This window comes from Tenrec ecaudatus, chromosome 16, assembly GCF_050624435.1.
Source record: "Tenrec ecaudatus isolate mTenEca1 chromosome 16, mTenEca1.hap1, whole genome shotgun sequence".
Lineage (NCBI taxonomy): Eukaryota > Metazoa > Chordata > Mammalia > Afrosoricida > Tenrecidae > Tenrec > Tenrec ecaudatus.
Window position 1 is genome coordinate 88517902 of NC_134545.1, and position 26631 is coordinate 88544532.

The window sequence follows — 26631 nt, forward strand, 5'->3', positions numbered from 1 at the left end:
ACAGCATTCGCAGAGTCGCTGGCGTGTGGGCTGAGCGCGCGTGCGCGGGGCCAGAGGGGACGCCCCCGCGCGGGTGCGCGCGCCGCGCGCGTCGCCGGCGTCGGTGACGCGCGCTCCAGACCGAGACCGTGTGGGCTGGGAGGGAGCGAGGCGGCGGCGGCGGCTCAGAGCCTCGGCGACGCGCGGGCCTCGCGCTGCGGGAGCAGACGGCCGCGGAGGGGCACCCTGAGCTCGCGGCCCGCGGCGGAGAGCGCGGCCTCCCGGCTGCCCATCGCGAAGGCCGCCGTCCGCTCCCCTCGCCTGGAGCGGCCGCCGCCCCTGGAGACTCGCCGTGACGCGGGCCTAAGCCGCGGCGGCCGCGGGCGACCGGACCGCTCGGACCCCCGTCGGGTCGGGTCGGGCCGGGCCGGGCGGCTCCGCGCGGGGGCCGCCCCCCAGGGCAGGCCGGCCCGGCGCCCCCCCGCGCGCGCGCCCGGACCGGGCGGGCGGGGCGGCGCTCGCTGCGCCCCCTCCCCGCGGGCCCGAGCCCGCTCGCCGCCCCGCCTTCCCCGGGGCCGGCGCGAGGCGAGCGGGGCGGCCGGCGTCCCCGCGGGGCCCGAGGGAGCGGAAACTTCGCCCAGGCTTGCGGTGGGTGCCGGGCCCCGAAGTGCCGGGAACGCGGCGGGGAGCAAAGATGTCCTTCTTCAATTTCCGGAAGATCTTCAAGTTGGGCAGCGAGAAGAAGAAGAAGCAGTACGAGCACGTGAAGAGGGACCTGAACCCCGAGGAGTTTTGGGAAATCATAGGCGAGCTGGGTGACGGCGCCTTTGGGAAGGTGTACAAGGTAGGCGCGAGGGAAGGGGAAGCGGCGCGCCCGCGCCCGCGCCCCGCCGCCTTCCTGCGCCCGCCGCTCCTAAAGCCCTTGGCGGAGGCGCCTGCCGGGAGTCGCCGGGAGAGCCTGCCGCATGCAGTGTCAGGCTGGACAAAATGGGGGTTGCATGCCCGCTCCGGAGGGGCCGCTCGAGGCAGGCGGGGAGCCGGCCCCCGCTGTCAGACTTGCTGGGGAAGGAGGGTGTTCTGGACTCCCAGAGGGACCTGGGGTGGCTCCCAAAGCTGCACCTTCTGAAACGCGGTCACCTTTCTTTCCCAGGGGTTTCGGATGGTCCCGGCCCGTTCGCAGGGGTCTGGCTGCGGGAACGAACTCAGTGCCTCGTCCCTGAAGGGTGTTTTTGGGGGGCAGCTTCTAGCTGGTCCGTCTCTCCAGCCCAGACTGCCCGGCTGGCTCCCTTTTGGGCTGAAAGCTCCAAGTAAATGATCGCTGCTGGCACGCTCGTCTTGAGTCGGTTGCCTGACAACATACTGTAAAACGGAAAGGAATTTCTGATCCGACATTTCCAGCAGAAAACCTTCACCGGGTCCTCGTTCCTAAATATAGTTTTAGTGAGTTTGGTTTGTAAGTCAGCACCGGTGCCTACGAAATGAAACGCACATATTCAGTGATGGTTATTGTAGTAAGAGGTTTGGGGTTTCTACCTTGAAGGGCATTCATGTCAAACTGTTGAATGCCCTCCCCCCCCCAGCATAGGAGCCCCGGTGGTGGTGTAGGAGGAGGAGAGTGTGCGCCCGCATGTGCGTGCACGCTTCAAGTGCTCACCTAAAGGTCAGCAGTTCGAACCCAGTCGCTGCTCCGTGGGAGAAGATGAGGCTTTGCACTAACATAAACATTTACAGTCCACTGGGTGGATCTCTGTCATGTAGTGTCACTGTGAGTCAGAATCAACCCGATGGATGGCAGTGAATTGAGTTGGAGTGTATGAATGATGTCATCGGAATATTTTCTTCCTGAAGGGTGAGATTTTAAAAAATGAGACAGTGTAGGGGGAAGGACCCAGAGGCGTTGCCTAGGAGTGAGAAACATAAATAAATACTTGGTGTTTGTACAGAACTTTGCAGTTTTTCAAGCACTTTGATGTCATGGGGCTGCCCTCAAAATCCTGTGATGTAGGCAGGTCACATTTCACAGATGAGGACATTGCCACCCAGTCAGAGCTGGAACTTGTTACGTGCGCGCGAGTGTGTGTGTGTGTGTGTGTGTGTGTGTGTGTGTGTGTGTGTGTGTGTGTGTAATGTGTCTGGGTAGAAATAATAGCATTTCTCTTACTTCCTAAGCACTATTACGCTTTTGTTTGCCCTTGCCCTGCCTCAAATGCCTCTTCTCACACCCCAGTCCTTCTCCTTCTTCAAAGCTCTGCTTAGCTGTCATTTCTGACTTATCCAAGTGAAACAGTTCACTCTTGGGTACTTTGAAAACACCTTTTTTCATGTGGTTGTGACACTTTCACATATGCTTAATGTGTTTCTGATTTGAGAGTATGATCAGGGGCCAACAGTGACGCATGGTTGGTCACATCACTTGCTGGAGAACATAGTACATTTCTGCGTATTTGTGGAAATGTAGGACTGCGTGGTACCGATACTGTTACATGTAGCCCTTGCGTGCTGTGAAAGTTGGGACCCTGAGCCTTTGTGTGTGTGTGAGAGTGGATAGGAACTCACTTCAAGTGTAAGCGGATGATCACTCCGGGGAACCATGCCCAGCGTGCAAGTCCTGGCTGTCGCAAATCAGAAGCACCTCAGTGGCACAGTGAGTTAAGCATTGGTCAGATGTTTGAACTCACTCGCTGTCCTGCGGGTGACTAATGGGGCTGTCTGTACCGGTAAAGATTCAATCTTGAAAACCCTTTGGCACAATTTGCGCTGTCCTACAAGGTCTCCATGAATTGGAGTCAGTTCCACAGCAGTGGGTTTGCTTTTGGTCACAAACCAGCTTTGTGGACAAAACCCATCACGTCTGTAGACCTCTGTTTTCATAGCTGTAAAATCGTAGATTTCCCTAAATGGTCAGTTAGATTGCTTCACCATTAGTAATCCGAGTGTGCACTTAGCTAAACCCGTGGCTGTTGGGTCTGTTCTGACTCATGAGGACCCTGCAGCACAAGAGTGGGCCCATAGGGTTCAAAGGTTGTATAGTTTTACAGAAGCCGTGCACTACAGCTAGTAAAGACAAAAATAAATCCCAAGGCATCTACAATCTTGTAATTAAAAGGAGATAGGCAATCATGGGTCTTTTCATAGTGTAATTGTGTTTTATGAACTAGAAACAATAACACTGGGTCTGCAGTTTGGATACATTTATTTTAAAATTATCTATTTATTTATTTTGCCTCTCACTAGCAGTACACGTGACCTTGGGCAAAAATACTGGCTCCTCCGTTGTGTGAAGATTTTAAAAAGGGCCTTCAAAACCACTGCCATTGAATTCATTCTGATTCATTTAATAAATCATATAAGGTTATGGGAAAGGGCTCATTAAATGATAAACATGACGGTAATTGTATTTAGCGCTCATGGAAACACGCTGGGGGAAGGGAAGCATCAAAAAAGGGCGACGATGGTAAACTTTGTTGTTCGCCCAGGTGCCATGGCCACACAGATGCTCTGGAGTTTTATTCTGGGGACTCTTCCTAAACGTGTAAGGTCTCTTCCCGTAGTGAGCCAGGGATTGAAAATAAGAAACTCCAAGTAGTTCAACTGGAGACTTTAGCATTGTGTCAAGGTCAGTTTCTGTGGACGGGAGATGCCAGACTGCTGGGCCGTGCGATTTGAAGAGCATGAATTCTTTGTCTGCATCCCTTCTCTCTGACCCCTTGCTCCCAGTGGCCAGGAGAAGAGGTGGTTGCTTTTTTTTTTTTTTAAAGACCATTTAAATTTATTTGTGACCTGGTTCATTTCTTTTTCATAGTAGTTTTTGTTTTTTAAGATTCCGGAGAAAGTTCATGAAGGTCCCTCTGTATGGGGTGGGGGTGTTAGCTATCCAAGGTTAATATTCCGTGGAAGGCCTTTCCAGCTTGATTCCAACTCTCATTTACTTAGGGAATTTGTAACTGTTACAAAGGTTAAGTTATACATAGGTCCTTTTTGTGTATGTTTACTTTATTTGAAAGGTTTTCTGGACTTATTGTAGTTTTTCCACTTAGTACATTGTAACAAAGTTGCTTTCGCCTCTGTTGTAGATTTGTTTTCTCATTTGAATGTAGTATTCCTTGGCGTATAAATAGAAACACGGGAGATATCTCACACAATTGTTTGTCTTTGGATTTCGTAGGCTTTTAACAGGGAAGAGCAAAAACAAACAAAAAGAAGACATGAAATTATGCATGGGTTGTATTTTTAGAAAGCTATTTTGTTGAGTAAGCTAATTGAAGCTGAACTGGCCATGTGCTAGATGAAAGTGAGTCTTTTTTTCCCAACCAAATGGGTGCAACAACTTTTGTTTGTTTAATAGTGCGATATAGAATCTTTGTTTTGAGAAGTATGTAGACCATATCTACATTTAACAGATAATAAACAGAGCACCCCAGACGTCCTTCCTGCTGCCCTAGCTCTGAGTCCAATCCCTTTCTCCCCTGTAGGAGTCACTTTCCTGTCTTTTTTTTCTCTGCTTCTCTTTCTAGCTTACCTCTAAGGTGATTATCCCTGAACATGGAACATTTAGTTTTGTGGTCATAGGAACTTTATATGAAGGGGCTCAGATTGAGTGTGCTCTTGTGCGTTTTCCCTCTTTCAAAATCAGCATTGTTTGTGAGGTTCATCTTGATCACCCATTGCTCTCGTTGTGTAGTATCGCATTAGTACATATGAGTCTCTATCACTAGTTATTTACCATTGTTAATTGTTCACAGAAAAGTCAATTGTTCCCAGAATTTGCCACTACACACAGCAGGTGCACATGTGCATGAGTGTCTGTATAGGCTTAATCCAGGAGTGCACTTGTTGGGCTGTGGGTATGCGGGAGAACTGTGGCAGCCAGCTTGTGAACAGTGTGCGTACAGTCTTGGAATCCCTACAGGGGCAGGTGCACTCAGCCCTTTGGTCCTCTGTTAGTTGGAATTGGCAGGAAGGCATTGGGTTTGGTTTTGGTGGATTATGCCTATATGTAGTTTTTCTAGGTGGTGTCAAACTAATTATACCCATTTATGCTCCCACCGTTGGTGTATGAGCCTTCTTTTTTCTTTGCTCTGTATCTTTCTAACAGTTGGTATTAGAATTACTCATTTTAATTTAAATATTTTAATTATTTAAATTGTGTCTTTTTTGCTTTCAAGTCTGTTGTCCATTTTTCTGTTGGCTGCCTTTTTCATGCTTGTTTGTGGTGTGTATGTATACACATTCTGGACGTCAATCATTTTCTGGTTATGGCTACTGCAAATATATCCTCTCTGTGGCTTATTTCCTTATGATGTCATTTGAACCAAATATTGTGATGAAAATACATACAACAAAACATGTGCTATCAACAATTTCCATATGTATACCGCAGTGACACGGATTTCTTTCTGCAGGTGTATAGCCAGCCATTTTTGCTATTCTTTTCCAACCCATTTACTGCTTCCATCATAAACTCGAGCAAAAACTCCCTTCCCCCTCCACCCTACCCCTGGAAACCACTAATAATCCTTGGTTGCCATAGATTTGTGTGCTTCAGATAAGTGAAGTCACACAGTAGTTGCACTTTTGTGACTGACGTTTCACTCCGCCAGAGGAGCCCTCGGGTTCTCTGTTGTGGTGTGTCCCAGGCCTTCATTTCCCTCTAGGGCTGGCTGGTGTTGCTTTGTGTGTGTATACTTCCTTTTGTTGTGGGCATTTGGGTCTTCCCTACTTTTGACTACTGTGAGTAATGTTGCTGCAAGGAACGTTAGTGTACAGGTTTCTGTTTGCGTTTCTGCCTTCTCTGCTTGCTGAGTATGTACCTAGGATTGGGATTGCTAGGTCATGTACTCTGTAGTTCTGTGTTCTACTTTTTCGAGGAACCTGGCAAAGTGTTTTCTAACTTATCTGTACCATTTTATATTCGCACCAGCAGCGGCTGAGGGTTCTAGTTTCTCCACGTTGTCTACAACATTAACCTGTTATTCTTTTTAATTTAAAATTTTTTTGCCATTCGAATAAAAGATGAAGTGGTATCCCATGGTTGTTTTGATTTGAGTCTCAATATGAGTCTGAATCAACTTGATGACAGTGAGTTTTTGAAATGGCTAAGGTGGTGGTAAGTCAGAATTGACTTCAGTGGCAGTGAGTTTGTTTTGGTAATGGCAAGTGAGGACCGCTGGTGATGCAGTGGTTAAACCACCCAGCTGTTGAATAAAAGGTCTGTGGTTTAAACTCACCACTGCTCCCTGAGAGAAGATGTGGCAGTCGGCTTCCATGAAGATGTACAGCCTCGGAAACTCCTTTACAGGCAGTTCTAGTCTATCATACAGGTCAGTAAGACTCCATCGCAGTAGACTTGGTTTGGAATTGCTAGTGAAGTTGAGTGTCTATCTTTTCATGGGCTTCTTGGCCCTTTGAATATTCTTTTTGGTGAAATTTCTTTTTTTAATAGGAGTTGAAAGCTCCACCTTTTGCCCACCAAGCAACTGGTGGCTTTGAACTGCTGGCTTTGCAGATTATAGTCCAACACATAACCACTATTCCACTAGGGCTTCTCTTTAAAAAAAGTCAATAAATCACTTTATTGGGGACTCTTACAGCTCTTATAACAATCCATTCATCAATTGTATCAAGCACATTTGTACATATGTTGTTATCATCGTTTCCAAAATTCTTTCTACTTGAGCCCTTGGTATCAGCTCCTCTCTGTTCCCCTCCCTCCCATCCACGTGACCCCTCAATAATTTATCAATTATTTTTATACTTCACACCATCTGCTGTCTCCCTTCACCCATGTTTCTTTTGATCATCCTCCTGGGGCGGGGGTGGGGTAGGTAAATACATCTATCATTACCATTGGTCTTACCTTGGTGAAATTTCTATTCAAGTATTTTGCTCATTTTTTGATTGGGTTGTTTGCCTTTATGTTAAGTTGAAGACTTTTTAAAAGTGTTTTGGGTTTTGAGAATGATGAGGGTAATGAATGTACAAATGTGCTTTATACAACTGATGTATGTATAGATTGTGATAAGAGTTGTATGAGCCCCCAATGAAGTGATTTAAAAATATTCCGGTTTGGTGGTTTTGGAAAAATTTCTCCAAATATGTACGAGGGGGTACCTCCCCCCCAAACTGGAATTTTTTTCCAAAATTATGTATTTAATTTTTTTGTATTTAAATGTTTTTACAAAACAACCTTATCACCTTCAAAGTCCTCTCCCTTACGCTTAATACAGCTGTCAAATCTGCAATTCTATTCTTGGAAACATTTCAAACTCATTTTCCTGGATGCTTGACACCACCTCCCTCGTTTTTTTGTTCACCTTTTCTATGTTGTCAAATAGCTGTCCTTTCATGTCCCTCTTCATTGTCAGAAACAAAAAGAAGTTGTCTGGAGAGAGGTCAGGTGAGTAAGGTGTATGGGACAAGAGAGGCATGCTGTTTTTTGCCCAAAACTGGAACACGGATGACTGCATAAGCAGGTACATTGTCGTGGTGATAAAAGCAGTCAGTCACCCATCTGCCACAAATTAGGCATTTTTTGGTTGCACACTGTTAAGCAATTATTTCAGAACCTCTAAATAGAAAGCTTGATTAACAGTCTGACCTGGCTGAATGAACCAAATGCACTATCCCACTCACATCAATTGGGCGAGGTGCAGATGGTGACTTCCACTGGCCTGATTGATGTCTGTTTTCAGGTCATAAGAATAGCACCGTGTCTCATTGCCAGTTATGACCTTGGGAAAAAAGTCTGGGTCACTTCGTAGCTGTCCTTTCGAAACATGGCCTGGGCATGTTTACAGTCGACACTCTTTATCCTGGTCAGCCAGAACTGGAGGCACAAGTCTCAGCCATCCTTCTCATTCACAAATCTTCCCCTAAAATTCACTGTTCAATGGTCTCTTCAGTCTTTGAGTCTTTGAACACAAGTGTATGAATTTTATCGACATTTTCGTCCTTTGGGGAAGTGGATGGACATCCAGAAGGTTTGGCATCAATCAACATTTTACCTTTTTTGAAATGAGAAAACCACTCATACACTTGAGTTTTTCCCGTAAGTGCTGTCCTTGTAAGCTGTGTTCAACATCACAACCGTTTCTAAGGCATTTTTCCTGAGCAGGAAACAAAATTTCACAGTTGAACGCTGTTCTCTGAAATTGGCTATTACAAAAAAATGAGACTGGAGTGGAACTGCATTTACAAAAAATTCAGAGAACCTTCCCAAGCAATGCCACTGGGTGCACTAATTCAGAGAGAGTTCCTGGATGCTTGCCTAGTAGGGGTTGGGGAGTGTATACTATGAAAGCTTACCCAGCAGAGCTTTTTATTTTTTGGTGGGGAGGTACTCCCTTGTAGGTTGTCTTGTTTTTCTTACAAATGGAAGCTCTTAAATTTCATGTAGTCTATAATTTGTCAATCTTTTCTTTTACTGTTAATTCTTTTTGTGTTATATTTGACTTTCTTTTCTCACCTAACATGTAATTGCTTTATGGTTTTGACTTTTAGCATTTAGATACAATCTATTTAGAAAAGTTTTTTGTGTATGATATGAGGGTGGGGTCCGTTTTCTTCACATACGGATATTCATTGTCCTTGCACCATTCACTGTGTAAAAAAAAATCCTTCTTGCTCTGTTATATAGCATTGTTTTTGCAATCTGTATTCTCTTCATTGATCTGTTTGTCTATTCCTGTACTAGCATTCTATGTAAATGAGGAAATCACTAAAATAAATCCTTGTTAGTCTCCCCTGTTTCTCTTCAGCAGTTTCTTATGTATTCCTGGACCCTAGCTCTTTCCATATACATTTATGGTTATGCTTGGTTGATTTCCACAGAAACAAATAACTCTTTGTATATCTTTATGATATCATTGGATTTATATCTCAACATTGGAAAAATTAACATCTCGATAAGGTTGAGTCTTCCCATCTATTTAGGCCTTTTAAGAGTATTTCTAGTAAAATGTTATAGTCTGTCTTGGGAACAATTTTTTTCTAATATAATTTCTCCTTGTTTTGGCTGTGTACAAAATCCAGTGGTTTTCTGAGAAAGGATTCTTTAGGCATACATTGTTTTGAGACCTTGCATGTCTTGATTGTAATGCCATACTTGATATATGGTTTTATTTTAAAATTGTATTTCAAAAGTAAGTTTCTAGTGATGAGGATTGCACAACATGATTTCTATAAATGATAGCACTAAATTGTACATATAAAATGTTGAATTGGCAAATGTGCTTTTTATATTTATAATTAACACGTTTTTCTGGGTTTTATATTAGTTTTTTAAGAAGTGCTGAGACTGTACTGTTTTTGGCATTAACTTTGACTGCTGTGTAATGCCATTCTGTTTTCTGATCCTTTGTGATCATTTTTTTCTCTTAATTTGGGATCTTTTTAGCCTCTGACCATAATGATGTATTTTAATGTAGATCTCTACCTCCATTTTCTTGGGCTCTTGGTTGTTTTTTTCAATCCAGAGATGCATGTCCTTCAGCTCAATGACATATTTTTGGTCTTGTTTTATTTATTTGATTCTCCCCACTGATATTTCCTGCCATGGTCTCAGGGCTCTTGAATACTTACTATCTTAATTAACCTCTCAGCAGCATTTCCCTTAAAAAAACTCATTGTCAACTCTACATCTTTGGGTACTGCACACTTAACTTTCCTTCCATCTCTGGGTCCTCTCCTCAGTCTCCTTTGCTGGCTCCCCTTTCTCGTTCAGGCTGGTAACTATTGGGATTCCCAGGAGCTTGTGTAGAGGTACTCTCCTCTTCTCCCTACGAGAGCCTAACTTCCCATTGTGTCAGTTAGTCTCAACATGCACATCTATCCCTTTGCCATCAGACTTCCTTTTGCACTCCAGGCTCACTCTGTTAGAGTACTCACTGTATTTTTTTGGTAGATGGCTACCCTCGCCTTTACCTATTAGAGAGGCATTGGTGACATTGTGAGTTAGGCATTGGGTGACTGAGCGCAAGATCAGTGGTTCAAACCCACCAGTGGATTTGCAGGAAAAAGCTGAGGCTGTTTGCTTCCATAAAGATGTACCATCTCAGGAAACCTATATAGGGAATGCTCCCAGCCAAATGACAACCAGAATGCCATAGAACCCCCAAATCCAAAATCACGGCTGCAATACTAGTTATTTTGAATGCTTAGAAATTAAAATACTTGAATACCTTCTTATTATGACTCATAATAATCCAGTAGGGCAGAGTAGAACTGCTTCAGGGGTTTGATTATCCCTTTCAATGTTTGCTTTGTGTTCACCTCTTTTGTGAACAAAATTTTATGGAACCAGAAAGCCTCATTTTTCTTCTGTAGAGCTGTTGGTGGGTTTACACTGCTGACCCTGAGGTTAGCAACTGTCTTCTGGGAGGCAGAATTGCCTCTGGTTGAGAACCACTGCTTGCGTACAATGTTTTTATTTTTTTGAGTACAATGTTTATGATCTTCTATGTTGTTCTTTTGCCCATTAAAAAAGAAAGTTTTTACTTTTGTTATTTATTTTGTTATTATTTTACTTTTGTTTTTTATGATCTTGAACTCTAAGCCCATTGCCCACAATCTGGATTATTTTTCATTTACTTAATTCTATTTTATAATGCTTAGACTTAAAAAAAATCAAAATAAATGATCAGGAAACAAGACTGAACATAGTGAGGGGGTTCTAGGTACTTATGGCAGATTGAACAAAGACCAATGTTTGATTATACCAAACCTCAGTATTATATTATCTTCAAAGAGTTTTGATATTTTCTCATATAATTTCTGCTTTTTTCGTGTTAACGTTTTCTCTTGATGATTTATCTTTTTGGTTATTTTGAATGAGGTGTTTTACCCTTCATATTTTGCAAGTATCACTTGAATATCGGAAAGCTATTATTTTTAGTTTTCCAGTTTCTCAACCTTACTGTTTCCCTTTTCCCCATCTCCTTAGGAACATTTTCAGCCCTAGAGATTGAAAGAATCATATATTCAATATTCATTTATCAACTCTCAAGTTTCTTACAGTTGGTAATCTTTTGCTGCATTTGATTCAATGTGTGTTTATCTTTGAGGATGTCCTTCTATCTCCTTTATGTTTTTCCTTCTATTCTCTTGAAACTTTCTCTTTCAGCTATTTTTATTCTTTGCTTCTTTTACTTGTCTAATTATTTTGATTAACTTTTTTGGAACAATTTAAAAATAATCAGTCATTGGAAATGCTTGAGGTTTTAGTTAATTTATTGTCAACTTGTAGCAGTGTAAAAGTCTTTTAAGCTTTTTCCTTCTTGGTTATTTGTTTTAAGTCTTTGAGTTATTATCTATAGACTTTCAGATAAGTGAAGTATGACTATATTCCCATTTCATTTCTTTATAAATCTGTGGTGTTTGCACAAATCTTTCATCATTTTAAGAACAGAATCAGTTCATTCTTTTGTCACAGTTTAGTTTCTATGCCAACATGCAGTTCAGTTTGAACATAAGATGCTATTGCAGAGCAGGAGTTCTGGCGGAGCTGTTGAGGAAGCACTGGGCTGTTAGGTTGGTGGTTCAAACCCACCAGCTGCTCTGTGGGAGAAAGTTCAGGCCATCTGCTCTGTAAAGGTTTACGGTGTTGGAAACTGTTATCGGCTGTTAGGAGTTGGAATTGACTGGATGCCGGTGCGAACATTGCACAGAGGGTACTATGAATTGGAATCAACTTGAGGTTAGTGGGATTCCAGTATAAAATATTCACCTTGAGTATAAAAAATATGTCATTTCTTGGTACTAAAATGAGAGCTCAGATTGATTTGTAGTGGAAGATAATTGAATTTCAATGAATATATTCCTCTGTTTCTAAAGATGAATCATTTTCAGAAAATGGTTTTGAAGTGGATCGTCTCATCTCAGCAATGTGGGATGCTTTACATCCCTGTGTTGCTTAGCAGCTGCCTGGTGGGTTATCGGTACAGATGTATCCACTGAATGTACATATGGAGAATAAAACCAGATTATTTTGGGTCTCTTATTTCATAAGGTCCTTAACTTTTCCATTTTATTAGTTTACCAGTCCACACTGTAAATTACTGCTGTAATATTTGTTATTTTGAACGTTTAGAAACGAAAATAGTTGAATATCTTTTTGTTATTTGTATCACGACTCAAAAAGTATAAACAAAGTTTATACATTTCTTCATATGTTGTCTTTTCCTGATCCCAGTTTTAAATATATCTGAAATCAGAAAATCTTGTTTTATTTGAGCTTAAGCAGCTGGAACATTTGATTTCCGATTGATGTTTTGTGTGTGGGCTATATAAGGTTTATTTTATGTCTGTAAATGTATGTTTGGGCATTTTTATTTTTGTACTTAAAAAGTATGCATTTAAGTGTTTCACTTTGATACTTTTATTTTTTAGGCTCAGAATAAAGAGACCAATGTTTTAGCTGCTGCGAAAGTGATTGACACCAAGTCAGAAGAAGAACTTGAAGACTACATGGTTGAAATTGATATATTAGCATCTTGTGATCATCCAAATATTGTCAAGCTGTTAGATGCCTTCTATTATGAGAACAATCTCTGGGTAAGCATTTATTGTTGATCTATGAGAGGAGTTTGATAAGTTGTGAACATCTATTTTACATATAATCTCTTCTGTTAGTTTCTAATGTTATATGGATGAGAGCTAACCTGCTGGTAGGAAGGCCCTTAACAGCATAATTATGCCTAACTTCAGTAGCTATTCAGATCTACTGTCCAGATTGTACCCAGTTGCATCATGGTTGATTGACATGTGACCCTAATGAAGGAACTTTCTTAAGGATATTACATTTCCTAAAATATGAAATTAGGTGACTTTTTCTTGTTTGTAATTTAAGTTTAAGCATTTTATTTTACGTTTTCTAAAGTTAACTTTCCTAGAAATAGTTTATAAGTTTGTACACTAAACTTTAAAAAATACCTAATAAACAGTAATATAATTGCTAGAAATGTTATTATCCTATGGATAAATAAACAGGCTCATAAAAGATTAAGTGACCTTAGTGGTGTTAACAAACCCAGGTACAGGGGAACAAGATGTGATTCAAATCAGTGGGGAGGAGGGGGTAGGAGGCCTGGTAGCGTGAGACCAAGGCGAATGTAGCCGAGAGGATTTCCTGAAACCCTAATGAAGGCTGAACATGATAGTGGGACAAGAGGAAAGTAAAAGGAAATAGAGGAAAGAGCTAGGAGGTAAAGGGCATTTATACAGGTCTAAATAAAGGCATGTACATATGTAATTATAACTATATATGAGGATGTGGAAATAGATCTATGTGCATATATAAGGTGACCAGATTTTAACATTGGTAATGCAGGACACCAGTTGGACACCATTGATAAAACTCATGTCCTGGGGAAATAGCCACACGGCAGCCGAAGACCATATACCCTAGCTTGTTGTGCATTCTTTCCAAAAATCGGGACTTTTAAAAAATACTGTGGGACGCTGGAAAAATTGTTAAAAATCGGGACGTCTGGTCACCTTAGTATAGATTTAGTATTAAGTAGCAGATGGACATTGGGCCTCCACTCAAGTACTCCCTCAATGCAAGAATACTTTGTTCTATTAAACTGGCATTCCATGATGTTCACCTTCCTGACACAATCGCTGAAGACAAAGCGGGTGCATAAGCAAGTGTGGTGAAGAAAACTAACGGTGCCCGGCTATCAAAAGATATATCTTCTGGGTCTTAAAAGCTTGAAGGTAAACAAGCAGCCATCTAGCTCAGAAGCAACAAAGCCCACGTGGAAGAAGCACACCAGCCTGTGTGATCACGAGGTGTCAAAGAGATCAAGTATCAGGCATCATCAGAACAAAAAAATCATATCATTGTGAATGAGGGGGAGTGCGGACTGGGGACCCAAAGCCCATCTGTAGGCAACTGAACATCCCCTTACAGAAGTGTCGCCAGGAGGAGACGAGCCAGTCAGGGTGCAGTGTAGCAATGATGAAACATACAACTTTCCTCTAGTTCCTAAATGCTTAACCCCCCCTCCTTCCTCTCCCACTATCATGACCCCAATTCTGCCTTACAAATCTGGCTAGACCAGAAGATGGACACTGGTACAGACAGGAACTGGAAACACAGGGAATCCAGGGCGGATGATCCCTTCAAGAATAGTGGTGAGAGTGGTGATACAGGGAGCGTGGGGTGGAAAGGGGGAACCGATTACAGGGATCTACATATAACCTCCTCCCTGGGGGAAGGACAGCAGAAAAGTGGGTGAAGGGAGACATCAGACAGTGCATGATATGACAAAATAATAATTTATAAATTATCAAGGGCTTATGAGGGGAGGGGGAGGGGGAGGGGGAAGAAGGGGAAAATGAGCAGCTGATTCCTGGGGCTTAAGTAGAAAGCAGATGTTTTGAGAATGATGAGGTCAATGGATGTACAAATGTGCTTTACACAATTGATGTATGTATGGATTGTGACGAGTTGTATGAGCCCCTAATAAAATGATTGGAAAAAAAAAAGGTGGAGAAAGCAGAAGATGAGATCAAGGAAAACACAGACAAAACGTTAGAAGAATTTGGGAAAGCACTACAAGAAAAAACTAACCAAATAAATGAAAAATCATACAAAATACAGCAAATAGAAACCCAGAAGATTAATACTAAGATTTCAGAAATAGATAATATACTTGTAGGGCCAAGGAAGAAAATGGAATCATTGGAAGATGGAATCTGTGAGTAAAGAAAAATCAATCAATACTAATACGCTACAGGAGCAACCGGAAAAAAAAATAACAGCAATAGAAGGAAAACCTAAGAATGATGTGGGATACTATCATGAGGAATAACTTACCGGTGATTAAAATTACAGAACAGGAAGACCCAAAAAAAGCACTGAGAAAATTATTGGAAGAAAACTTCCCTAATATTATAAAAAATGGGAAAATTTGCCTTCAAGAAAGTTGATGCCAAGAGCTTAAGTGGAGAGCAAATGTTTTGAGAATGATGAGGGCAACGAATGTACAAATGTGCTTTTCAAAATTGATGTATGCATGGATTGTTATAAGAGTTGTGTGAGGCCCCAATAAAATGATTTAAAAAAAGAAAAGATTGTCACTTATCTAAGCTGCCAACTGGCAGAGCTAAGATCCATAAAGTAACCCTCTTCGTACTGCCTACTGTACTTTGTTTCTTCCAGGAGAGACGCTAAGACCATATTTTCAAAAGCGCACTTCCTTGAATTAGAACTGATGCTGAACAGGTCACTACCTAGTTACTATATTGATAAGTAATATTTTGGTGCCTGTTTGCACCAATATTTTCCCAAAATGAAGAACATATATATAGCTGTAGTGACTGCTTAGTGATCTAACTATTCAACTTATTTTTATAATCATGTAATGAGTTAATAATTTTTAATTCATAACCATCTATAAAAAATAATTTATGCAAAAATGGAAAAAGAACCAGAAGCTTCACGATTTGTAAATATGGTTGCTTAAAAAAATAGTCTGTAGCAGTATGGTGCCTTCTCGTATAGCTATCCAGGGCTTACATAGAATACGTCTAGAGATGATTATGAAATGGACAATTTAATAAATAAGATTGTGTGTGATTTAAACGTAAGCAGTTTTAGGTCTTTGAAAAATAAAAATTTGGAAAACCCTGAGTGACATTCTAGCAGCAGAAATGGCCATTAATCAAAGAGTCACAGCATAAATATAAAATTACAACTGTGATAAAGGCTAAGAATGAGACATTCACAGTGCTAGTATGTCTTGTATGAGGTTTGGGGAGGCATCTGTCAGGAAGTGTAAATAGAGTTGGATCTGAATCATTTGTATATTGTATGTATTTTCTATTTTTCTGTAACTAAAGTCTGTATGTGTATGTTTAGGACTTAATCCTATTTCAGAGTTAAGTGTATTTGATTACTGAAATCCCAATGAGTACCTTATAAATGATTGGTGACGAATGGTTATATAATACTGTACTGAGTGAAAAATCTGTACTGGGTAATTTTCAAGAAGCAGGGGGAATACTGTAAGTGATCTTTTGATTTAATTCACATACTTGCATTCTGTGTTTTATTGAACCTCTGTCAATCATATTCAGCATAAGATTGTTTCCACAGTCTAGCTTATTTGAAAGCTATTCCTTTATCTCGTTTGTTAAATCAGAAGGAAAACAATACTCAAACTCACTGTAGTTTCAGACACATGCTCTTTTGTTTGCTTGCAGATCCTCATTGAATTTTGTGCCGGGGGAGCAGTGGACGCTGTGATGCTTGGTAAATACTCCTTTTATTTCAAATATCGGTAACAAAAATATTAAGATTTAAGACATTTATTACAAATCTTAATGAAGTTCAGTAAATTGAACCAATTTGTATTTTTATATTCTCATGCAGTTGTAATAAGATTCTAGAATGAAATATTGACTCTCGTGATAGGAAAGTAAACTTTGTAGATACATAGTTCTTTAAAATAAATCCACATATTGTGATTACATACAAATGCAGATCTATTTAATTTTTTCTTCTAGAACTTGAGAGACCGTTAACTGAGTCACAGATACAAGTAGTTTGCAAACAGACTTTAGAGGCATTAAACTACCTACATGATAATAAAATCATCCACAGAGATCTGAAGGCGGGCAACATTCTTTTTACTTTAGATGGAGATATTAAATTGGGTAAGTATTCACTTGAATAAAACTTTTGAATTTATGCTCTGTTCCTCCATCCATATATATGTGATTTACTCTTGTAGGGTTAATATCCAAATAGATAAAACATAGAGAATTCCTTCATGCTAAACATTTAGAACACTATTGGATAAATACTTAACTCATTCACTCCCAAGATTTCTAAGTACAGATACCTAATATATAAAAGTGACCAAACAAGGCCACTGCCATCGAGTCCATAACTCAGTGACCCTGTGTGTGCATGGTTTCTGAGCCTGTTCATCTTTCCAGGAGTGACTGGTGAATTTGAACTGCCGACCTGTGGGTAGTAATCGAATGCCTAACCTACACCACCACCACCACCACCACCCCATACCCTAATGTAAACCAAGAAACCAAACTCATTGCCATCGAGTCAAGGCTGAGTCATCGTGACCCTATATAGGAAAGGGCAGAATTGTCCCTGTCAATTTCCAAGGTAGTAACTCCAGTAGAGAGAGACTCCTTTTGCCCCCAGGGAGTGCCTTCTGCTTTTAACTGCATACCTCATGGTTGGCAACCCGGTGTGTAACCACCAGGGCGCCTTACCTAATGTAAAGGCACTTTAAAAAGAAAGTAAGAAAGGATGTCTTATTTTCAAAACGGCTTTTTAAAAAGACTGGTTGCAATTTTTTCCCATAAAATTTTTGACTGTTGCCTTAATTAAAAATATAATACTTTTTAGATTATAAACTGCTGATTCAGTTGTACCAAATTTTATTTGTCATCTCTCAAACTCATGTCCAATGTGCGCTCCCAGTTTTATTCTCTGTACAGAGCTGGTTTCGCAGCTGCTGTTGAGTTTATCCCACCTCATGATGACCTCGTGTGTCAGAGTGCCATGTGCTTCATAGGGTTTTCTGCGTGCATTTTCGGGATGTAGCTTGCCTGGCCATTCTTCTGCACTTCTGTTGAAAGCCAAGCGTGTTCACTGTTTGCACACCCAGGGACTCCCTAGAAATGAAAATCTGACTAAACTAACAATGTAACATTAGGTCTGAAGAGGCACTAAAGTAAGCTTAAGGACGGGATTCTTTACTTTGTGTTTCTCACTGAGGGAATAAATGATGATGGCTTCATGAGAATTTGATGTAGGCTTGTGATTGGGAATAATTTTATACATACACATTCAAATGGAAGCTATAATAACCCCCTTTAAGAACACATAAGATATGAATATTGAAACCCCACAAATTTGTATATTTTAGATAGATAATAAAAGACAAAACATTCAGAAGCCATGCTGATACCAGTGGTTACGGCCGTTTTATTTCACTTTGTCGTAATCTCAGATATTAGCTGTTATGTGATGCGAGATAAAATTTGATGTACATTTTCATTGTGAGATAAACATGTTCAAAGAAAACTACACCAACAGTTACGTAGTTTAGCAAATTATTTTAAGGCAAATACTTTTGTAACTTTCAAATGATTTTCTCCTTCTATTTTTTTCTTCATTTAATCATCTCATTTATGAGTTTTCAAACTGACATGTATTACTCTTTCATATCTTATATGACTTTAAAAAATTTTATAGGTAAATTTAAAATAGTATCTTAAAGTTTTGATTCACTTTTTTGAGCATGTTTCTCAGATATTTTTCAATGTAAATATTAAAATTTTCTTTGAAAACAGGAGTATGCTTTTGTGTAAAACAGCATATACTCTTTAAAAATAATGAAGATTTTGGAATACTAAAATTATTTTGAGTTAACATTAAAGTGTTGCAATACTGGTTTATTAGATCATAAATACTTATGAGAACCTTCCACCTATGCGATGCCCTGTTAGGAGTATATAGATGTATATGACCCTCTTACCTTCAGGAATGGTCACGATGAGGTGGAATGGACTCGATGGCTTTCCACTATGAGCTGATTTGAAGTCTCCTCATATTTATTCACACACACACAAATAAATTTTATTGTGTTTTAAGAGCACTGGTGATGACACAAATGGTTAAAACTCTCAGCTGCAAACTGAAAGGTCATTGGTTCGAGTCCACCAGAATCACCTTGGGTGAAAAGACTTGGCTATTTGTGTCCATAAAGAAGACAACCTCAGAAGCCCTCTGGAGCTCTTCTACTTGGTCACATGGGCTTGCTCAGAGTGGGAATACGCCGGGTAGCACAAAACTGTTGCACTTCATGTTGCTATCAATGGTTATCTGAACTCCAAGTTGAAAAGGTGGAGTTAGCTGTTGATGTGTTGCTGTTTTCTCCAATTTAAAACGGAGAACAAATGGCTCCCCTCATCCTTTTTTTCTTTTTCTTTGTAATACAATTTTATGGGGATTTAGCAAGACACATGGTCAGCCAAAGAAGGTTACTGTGGTATGATTTCTCTTTTCCATTCCACAGGAAGAAAAACTGTTTATGCCTGTTGATTGAATAGAAATGTGGAGTTCCAGTTGTCGTTTCTTTTGAAGTGGATAGACTATTTTACATCTTAAATTTACCACTCTCTTTCAGGAAGGAGAATTTGTGGTGCAAAAAAATATTTTTTTGTTGTTGCAAAAAAGATGTATTTGAGCAGTGGGGCATTGATAAGACACTGGCCAAGATGAGGGTGGTAGAGAAATGATTTGTTTTGCCCCAGTCACCTAACGTTATCTTGTTAAAGTCTGAAATACTCTGCCTTACTCCCTGCCCCTATGTGGAATACAGTGAACTGGACATAAGAGCTGTCAATAATGTTTTGTATGATTATTTATTTCAAGCGGATTTTGGAGTATCAGCTAAAAACACAAGGACAATTCAAAGGAGAGATTCCTTCATCGGTACACCCTATTGGTATGTATCCTGAGTTATTATGACTCACTCAACTTGTCCACCTAATTAAAGATGCTCATATCGTTTATGTGATTTGCAGTCTCTGATCTTCAGTTCATATCTTAGCTTTTATTTTGTTCTCTTCATAGGATGGCTCCTGAAGTAGTCATGTGTGAAACATCGAAGGACAGACCCTATGATTACAAAGCTGACGTTTGGTCTCTGGGTGTCACTTTGATAGAAATGGCTGAGATAGAACCACCTCATCATGAATTAAATCCAATGCGAGTGCTGCTAAAAATAGCAAAATCTGAGCCCCCTACATTAGCACAGCCGTCAAGATGGTAACATAATCTATACAAAGCTTTTTAAGCAACAAAACTTGTTTTATGATTCCAAATTTCTAAGGATACTTAAATTTAGGTCCAATGGACAGACTATTTGAATTATAAAATGCATTTTGGTATGATTTCAAGACTTACATACCATACAATCATCTCTTATAATGAATTTTTTGTATATTTTTGAAATGGATGATTTGAGTTTTGCATATCAAGAGATATCTTCTGTACTCTAAGAAAGAATTATGTGGTTGTCCTATATTTGTAGAATTTAATACTTAAGGAGATTGTGATTCATTATACTTGTGAATATATAGCTGTCGCTTAATGACATAACTGTCTGCCTAACTTGTATGTGAAACATGCATTTACAGATGAACAAAATAAGATGTTAATATTCCCATTACTTCACTTTCATGTGCTGAATTAATAGTATTAATGTAATTAGTGTACCAAGTATAATTTATTCAGGAGTTTTGTTTGTTTTTAATTATGAGAAAGTAAAATGGAATGTCATTGTTTAAAATTTTATTTTGAAGGTCTTCCAATTTTAAGGACTTTCTAAAGAAATGCCTGGAGAAGAATGTTGATGCCAGGTGGAATACATCTCAGTTATTGCAGGTAAGAGGACACAGCAGATCCTACCGAGACTGTACTTTTAGTTTCATTCAGTGTGCTTTGTTGCTATTTGAGTTTCTCTGTGGAAAACACGAATGTGTTGTAGTTAATACTTGCCTTGTAAGCATCAGTGCTGCATTACTGAAAATCACTCAGCTTCTAAGTCATTCCTTCTGTGGGCTTTCAATTCAATTTACTTGTATTCTTTCCCTGTTATTTCCATCTTGTTTTTCCAATCACTGACATTGAAGGCAGGTGCTTAGTTGTATTTTTTACATGGCTTTCAGTGAGGCTAAGTGTTTAGTGGAACATTGTTGATTTTAACAAATGGCAGTTGTTACCGTGACTTGATAAATCTAATCATGTTTCATAGCAGGATCTGTTTATAGTATTTGGGATTAAACTTTGTGAAAAAAAATAATATTTGGACAAATAGAATGACATCTCTTGGGGCAGTTACTGCTAGATTGAGTTAAAATGTAACTCTTGTATCTTTGTGTTAGGTTGATCAGCTTTTCTAGGGGAAAGAGGCAGGAAAAAATGTTGTGCTTTCTGCAGCAAGTGTATCCCTGGAACACACTTTATCCTCGTCCTTTCATTACTCCCTCCCAATTCGAAGGCCTTGGCGTGTATGGAAGTCGTTAAATTTGAGAATGCAGACATGAATAAAGTAGCTTCTCCCTCTAACAACTTATGACCATGTCAGATAAGCAGGTGTTTGTGGATACTTTTAGGAGAGCTCTAAAGTTTTCTGGTAATTCATTTGTTAAGCCATTGGCAGCACTTACACAGATTGTTGTTACAAGAACTCTGAATGTGCTGACTTGACACAATCTAAGTGTGGTGCCATTGTGCTCGTTCCCATGTGTACAACAATGAAACACTGCCCGGTCCCACAGTCATCCCTGTGTTTGAGCCCATTGACCACAGCCATTGTCAGTCCATCTCCTTGAGGATCTTCTCTTTTGCCGACCTTCTACCCAGCATGATGTCCTTCGTTAGGGACTGATTCCTCTGGACAGTATGTCCAAAGTGGGTGTCACCCTCCTTTCTAAGGAGCACCCGGCTGTACTTCCTTCACTGTCTCGGCAGTCCTTAACACGAGAGGGTGTTTTTGCCAGTGCCAGGCTCAAATGCAGCTTCAGGTCTCCTCATTCCTTGTCTAGCTTTTGCTGCCTTTGAGGCAGTTGAGAACATCATGGCATGGGTCCGTTTTACCTTTGTCCTCAAAGTGACATTTTTGCTTTTTATCACATTAGGGAAGTCTTTTGCAGTAGATTTTCTCAATTCAGTGAATTGTTTGATTTCTGGACTGTTGTTTTGATGGACAGTGATTCTGGAGCCATGTCAGTCTTTTCTCCATTTATTATGTTGCTTATTGGTCTAGTTGTGAGGGTCTTTGTTTTTGGTGAGATGTAATCTGTATTAAAGACTGGAGTGTTTGATGTTTAGGAAGTGTTCTGAGCCCTTTTGGCCTTCCGGAAGCAAGGCTGTGTCATCTGCACTCTGCAGGTTAGTGATGAGTCTTCCCTTCATTCTTGGTACTGCATTCTTCATCTTTTCTCAGAGACAGATTGTGTGGTAAAAGGAGACAACCCTGATACAACTTTTCCTCATTTCAAACCACACAGTATCCTCTTCCTCTGTTTAAGCAACTGCCTCTTAGCCTGTGTACAGATTGTGCGTGAGCACAGTTAAGTACTTCAGAGTCCTATTCTTCGTAAAGCTATTTATAATTTGTTATGGTCTGTACTGTAGGTTCCGAAGTATGTTTGGCCTACTGCCCCCTCTTCAGAAAGAAAACAAAACAAAGCCCATGTGTCCCTCTGGCAATGAACAACTCTTTACTACAGCCCATAATCAATATGAAGTGCAGGTCTCATCTTTTCCAGCCACTCTGGCTTGTTCCAGCACCCCCCCCCCCAGGGGATGGTATTACCCATTTTCATAAACACTGCCCCTCTGGCTTGTTCCAGCACCCCTCCAGGGGATGGCATTGCTCATTTTCATAAATACTGCTCTGCACAGTCAAATGCCTTTGCATGGTAGACACAAATAAGCATCTTTTTGGTCTTCTCTGCTTTTAGCTGAGATCTGTCTGACATCAGCAAAGTTGCCTATTGTTGTATGACCTCTTTTAAATTTTGACTTGATTTTTTAGCCTTTACTTGTCAGTGTACTACAGATTATCTTCAGCAAAGTTTTATTTGTTTATCATGTAAATAATATTACTCGATAATTTATGCATTCTTTTGGATCCCTTCCGTAGGAGTGGGTACAGAGGTAGATCACTTCCAGTCAGTTGACCAGGTAGTTGTCCCCTAAATTTCCCGACATGGACAAGTAGGCATTCCCAGTGATGCATTAGTTTGTTGAAACATTTCAGTTGGTATTCTGCCCGTTACTTAAACCTTCTTTTGGTTGATGTTTTCAGTGCAGCTTGGACTTCTCCTTAAGTACCATTGGTTTCGGACTATATACTGCCTCCTCAAATCGTTGAATAATGGCAATTTCTTTTACTACAGTGACTCTGTATTCCTTCCATCTTCTTCCGATGCTTCCTTTGTTCAATATTTTTACTGTAGAATTCTTCAATATTTCAACTTGAGGCTTGATTTTTTTCCCTCATTTTCCTCAGTTTGAGGAATGCTGACCATGTTCTTCTCCCTTTTGGATTTCTAACTCTAGGTCCTCGCACATTTCATTTATTATTATAACCGTGTTTTGTCTTCTGGAGCTGCCCTTAGAAATCTCCTGTTTCGCTCTTCTTTATTTTTTTCAGTCACTTGAGCTTCTTTATGTTTGAGATCAAGTTCCAGAGTCTCTTCTGACCTCTTTGGTCATTTCTTTCTGTCTTATCTTTTTAATGACCTCGTGGGTTAACCATGCACGCTCTTTTCTGTCATCTTGCATCTCACCTGGTCGTAGATCCTTAGTCAACGCATCAGCTCTGTTACTTGGATGGTCTCTCAATCCCTGTGGGACAGATTCAAAGCCATATTTTGTCTCTTGCAGACTTGTTTTAATTCTCTTCAGCTTCAGCTTCCATTTGCATGTGAGAAATTGATGGTTTGTTTTGAAGTCAGCCCCTGCCCAGCCCATGCGCTGACTGATGATGTTGAGTTTTCCTATTGTCTCTTTCCATAGACGTAGTGGATCAATCCCCTGTGTATTCCATCTGCATACTCACTTTCATTTGTGTTGTTAAAAAAAAAGTATTTCCCTTAGTTTTGCTTATTTCTATTACCAATAGCATATTTTTCAAGTAATGATTCTTTTTCCAATTTTTGTATTTCAATCATCAGTATCTTGATTGAAAGTTTGATCAAGTTTAGACTGCACCAGTGGGTAAAAATCTTCACTTTCTTCATCTTTGGCATTAGTGATTGGTGTGTCAGTGTAACTAGTAGACATAATAACTGGCTTTCATCAAAAGTGTATGGATATTATCCTATCACTGACAGTGTGGTACGCTAGGGTAGATGTGGAATGTTCTCTTTCTATTATCCTATCACTGACAGTGTGGTACGCTAGGGTAGATGTGGAATGTGCTCTATTATCCTATCACTGACAGTGTGGTACGTTAGGATAGATCTGGAATGTTCTCTTTCTATAATCCTATCACTGACAGTGTGGTACGTTAGGGTAGATGTGGAATGTGCTCTTTGACAGTGGAGATGAGGAGATACGGGAGCGCTGGTGGCATAAGGACTATGCGCTGGGCTGCTAAACTGGGTGTCAAGGTCAGCAGTTTGAAATGGCTAGTTATTCCCTAGGAGACAGAACTGTCCACTCCCGTGAAGAGTGACAGCCTCGGAAACCCACCTGAGGCCCCCTTCCCTACAGAGCCATTGTAAGTCGGGATTGACTCAAAGGCCGTGCGTTTGTTTGTATTTGGTATAATGAGACTGACCCTCTTCAGTTTATTCCCAGCAGAGTAGATCATAAGACTGTCTCACTGATAAAATGACCAATACCAGTGTGTTTCAGCTCACTGATGCCTTAGAGATCTTATCTCCAAGCATTCCATTGCATTTTTGAAAATTTACAATTGTGTTAGATTCGTACTTCAATATATTCCATGTTCAGATTATTTTTTCCCTCATTTTAGAAAATTAATCACTTTATTGGGAGCTCTTACAAATATAATAATCCATAATTCATATAGATCAAGCATAATAATTGCTACCACTGTGAGTTTCAAAACATTTTCTTTCTTATAGAACTCTTTGATAGCAGCTCCCCTTTATCACCTTCCTTCCCACCTTCCTCCTTAGGAAGCCTTATTGTTGTTATTATCACTTTTGCTTTACCTTACACCATCCAAATATATCCTTCATACTATTCTGTTATTTGTTCCCCTCGAGTGGGGCTATACAGTCGTCATTGCTGTCAGCTCTCCCTTCCCCCCTTCCCGTACCCTCAGGGAATTATTACTCCTAAAATAAGGGTTACCTATCTTGTTATACAAGGTTAATGAGGTAAAACAAAAACCATAACAGTAGGGGGAGGAACTATTAAAGAACTAGGGAATTGCTATGTGTTTCTTCAGTGTTACACCACACCCGGGATTTACCATCATTGCCTTGTGGCCCTTCTGTGAGGGGCTGTCCAATTATCTTACAGGTGGACTTTGGGTCTCCACTTGGTCCACACTCCTTCATGTCAATTTGATTGCTTGATTTTGCCTGTTCTGATTATTATGGATGTTTGCCATGGTTTCTTCCCATTTTAAATAACTTACCCACTTGCAGGCTCATCTTCTGGCACTAAATTAGGCAGTGTTTTCCTGCTAGTCATGAAGTTTCCATTGGCTAATGTCTTTAGAAGTTGATAGGTCTTTCTACTGAACCTGTGTTAGTCTGGAAGCTCTGTTGAAACCTGCCCACTAGAGGTGACCCTGTTGGTATTTGAAATATCACTATCGTAGCTTCCAGCATCACAGCAACATGCAAGCCTCCAGAGTATGACAAATTGACAGACATGAGTGGATTTTCAAGCGGAGATTATGATATTTTCAAACATATGTAAAAGTCTATGTACCATTGTCCAGCTTGGACAAATGGTACAATATTGATGTATTTGCATCAGATTCTTAACAGAAAAAGAAAGGATAGTTGCAGGCAGCCCCTTTCTTCACTCAGTCCCTTCTTTTATCTTTCCAGAGAAACATGATCTGAAATTGTGTTTTTCCTACTCAGGAGTTTACATTTGTACCACATTGAAAACCAAACCCATTGCCTTCAACTCAGTTCCAACCCATAGCGACCCTAGAGGACAGAGTAGAACTGCCCCATGGGTTTTTAACACTAAGAATATGTATTTTATGTCTTTGAAACTCACTCATGTGTGCTCTTTCTAATGATCAACAGCATCCCTTTGTGACTGTCAATTCCAACAAACCAATCCGAGAACTGATTGCAGAAGCCAAGGCTGAAGTAACAGAGGAAGTTGAAGATGGCAAAGAAGAAGATGATGAAGAGGAAACAGAAAATTCTCTGGTCAGTATTTAGAGAGGAAATATCGTTTAGGTAATTTTTAGAGTTGCTGAGAAGATTGGTTAAATGCAAGTTCTGTCAAGTATACTGTATTTTTAATATAATATACCATTTAATTTAAAAGTTTCTTTAAACATAAATTGTATGCGGTATGTAAAATTAAAATTAGTATTGATACTAATTAATGGGAACTTTTACAAAGGAGCAGTTTTCAAAATATATTATGTTTATATTTATATGTGCTGGCAGAAATGTGCATTTTAGTTATGAAATGGTTTGGAGTTCAGAATTATCAATCAGCATGCTTATGACTATTTTTATAGACATTATCTATTCGAATAATTTAGAATGGATGAATGGCCTTCTTGAGCATTTTCTTGCTATTAATTGCTAATTAGAACCTGCTCTTCTCCAATTGGAGTTTCCCATCTAATGCTGTTGCGTTGATTCCAAGCTGCTAGGACAGAGTGATTGTAACTAAGGCTTAATTAAGGTGTGGCTATTAAGGTGTGAATGGCAAGGTTGCTCCTTCTTACCATTTTTATCTTATTTATTATATGAAGATTTTTCAGTTCTTTATTTTTCTAGCTTCAACTTTTATGAATAAAGAGATTACATCCTGATTTTACATATATATAGATAAAATAATTGGTTTGGTTATCTTGAGATCATGATTTCACAATATATGTTATGTATGTGTATGTCTAGTTACCACTTGATGACTCGTGATCA

General features: G+C 40.0%; 1 protein-coding gene across 1 annotated transcript in view; it reads left to right on the forward strand.

Annotated features, from left to right (window-relative positions):
* Nucleotides 1-519: 519 nt before the first annotated feature.
* The window catches only part of SLK (STE20 like kinase), a 51010-nt gene continuing 24898 nt past the window's right edge, over nt 520-26631 (forward strand). Inside the window, exons 1-8 of the mRNA XM_075534554.1 lie at nt 520-823; nt 12364-12528; nt 16186-16234; nt 16489-16638; nt 19391-19463; nt 19592-19786; nt 20323-20404; nt 25774-25902. Coding sequence (XP_075390669.1) covers nt 674-823; nt 12364-12528; nt 16186-16234; nt 16489-16638; nt 19391-19463; nt 19592-19786; nt 20323-20404; nt 25774-25902 — 993 coding nt within the window. The 5' untranslated portion in view covers nt 520-673. The remainder of the gene's footprint in view (nt 824-12363; nt 12529-16185; nt 16235-16488; nt 16639-19390; nt 19464-19591; nt 19787-20322; nt 20405-25773; nt 25903-26631) is intronic.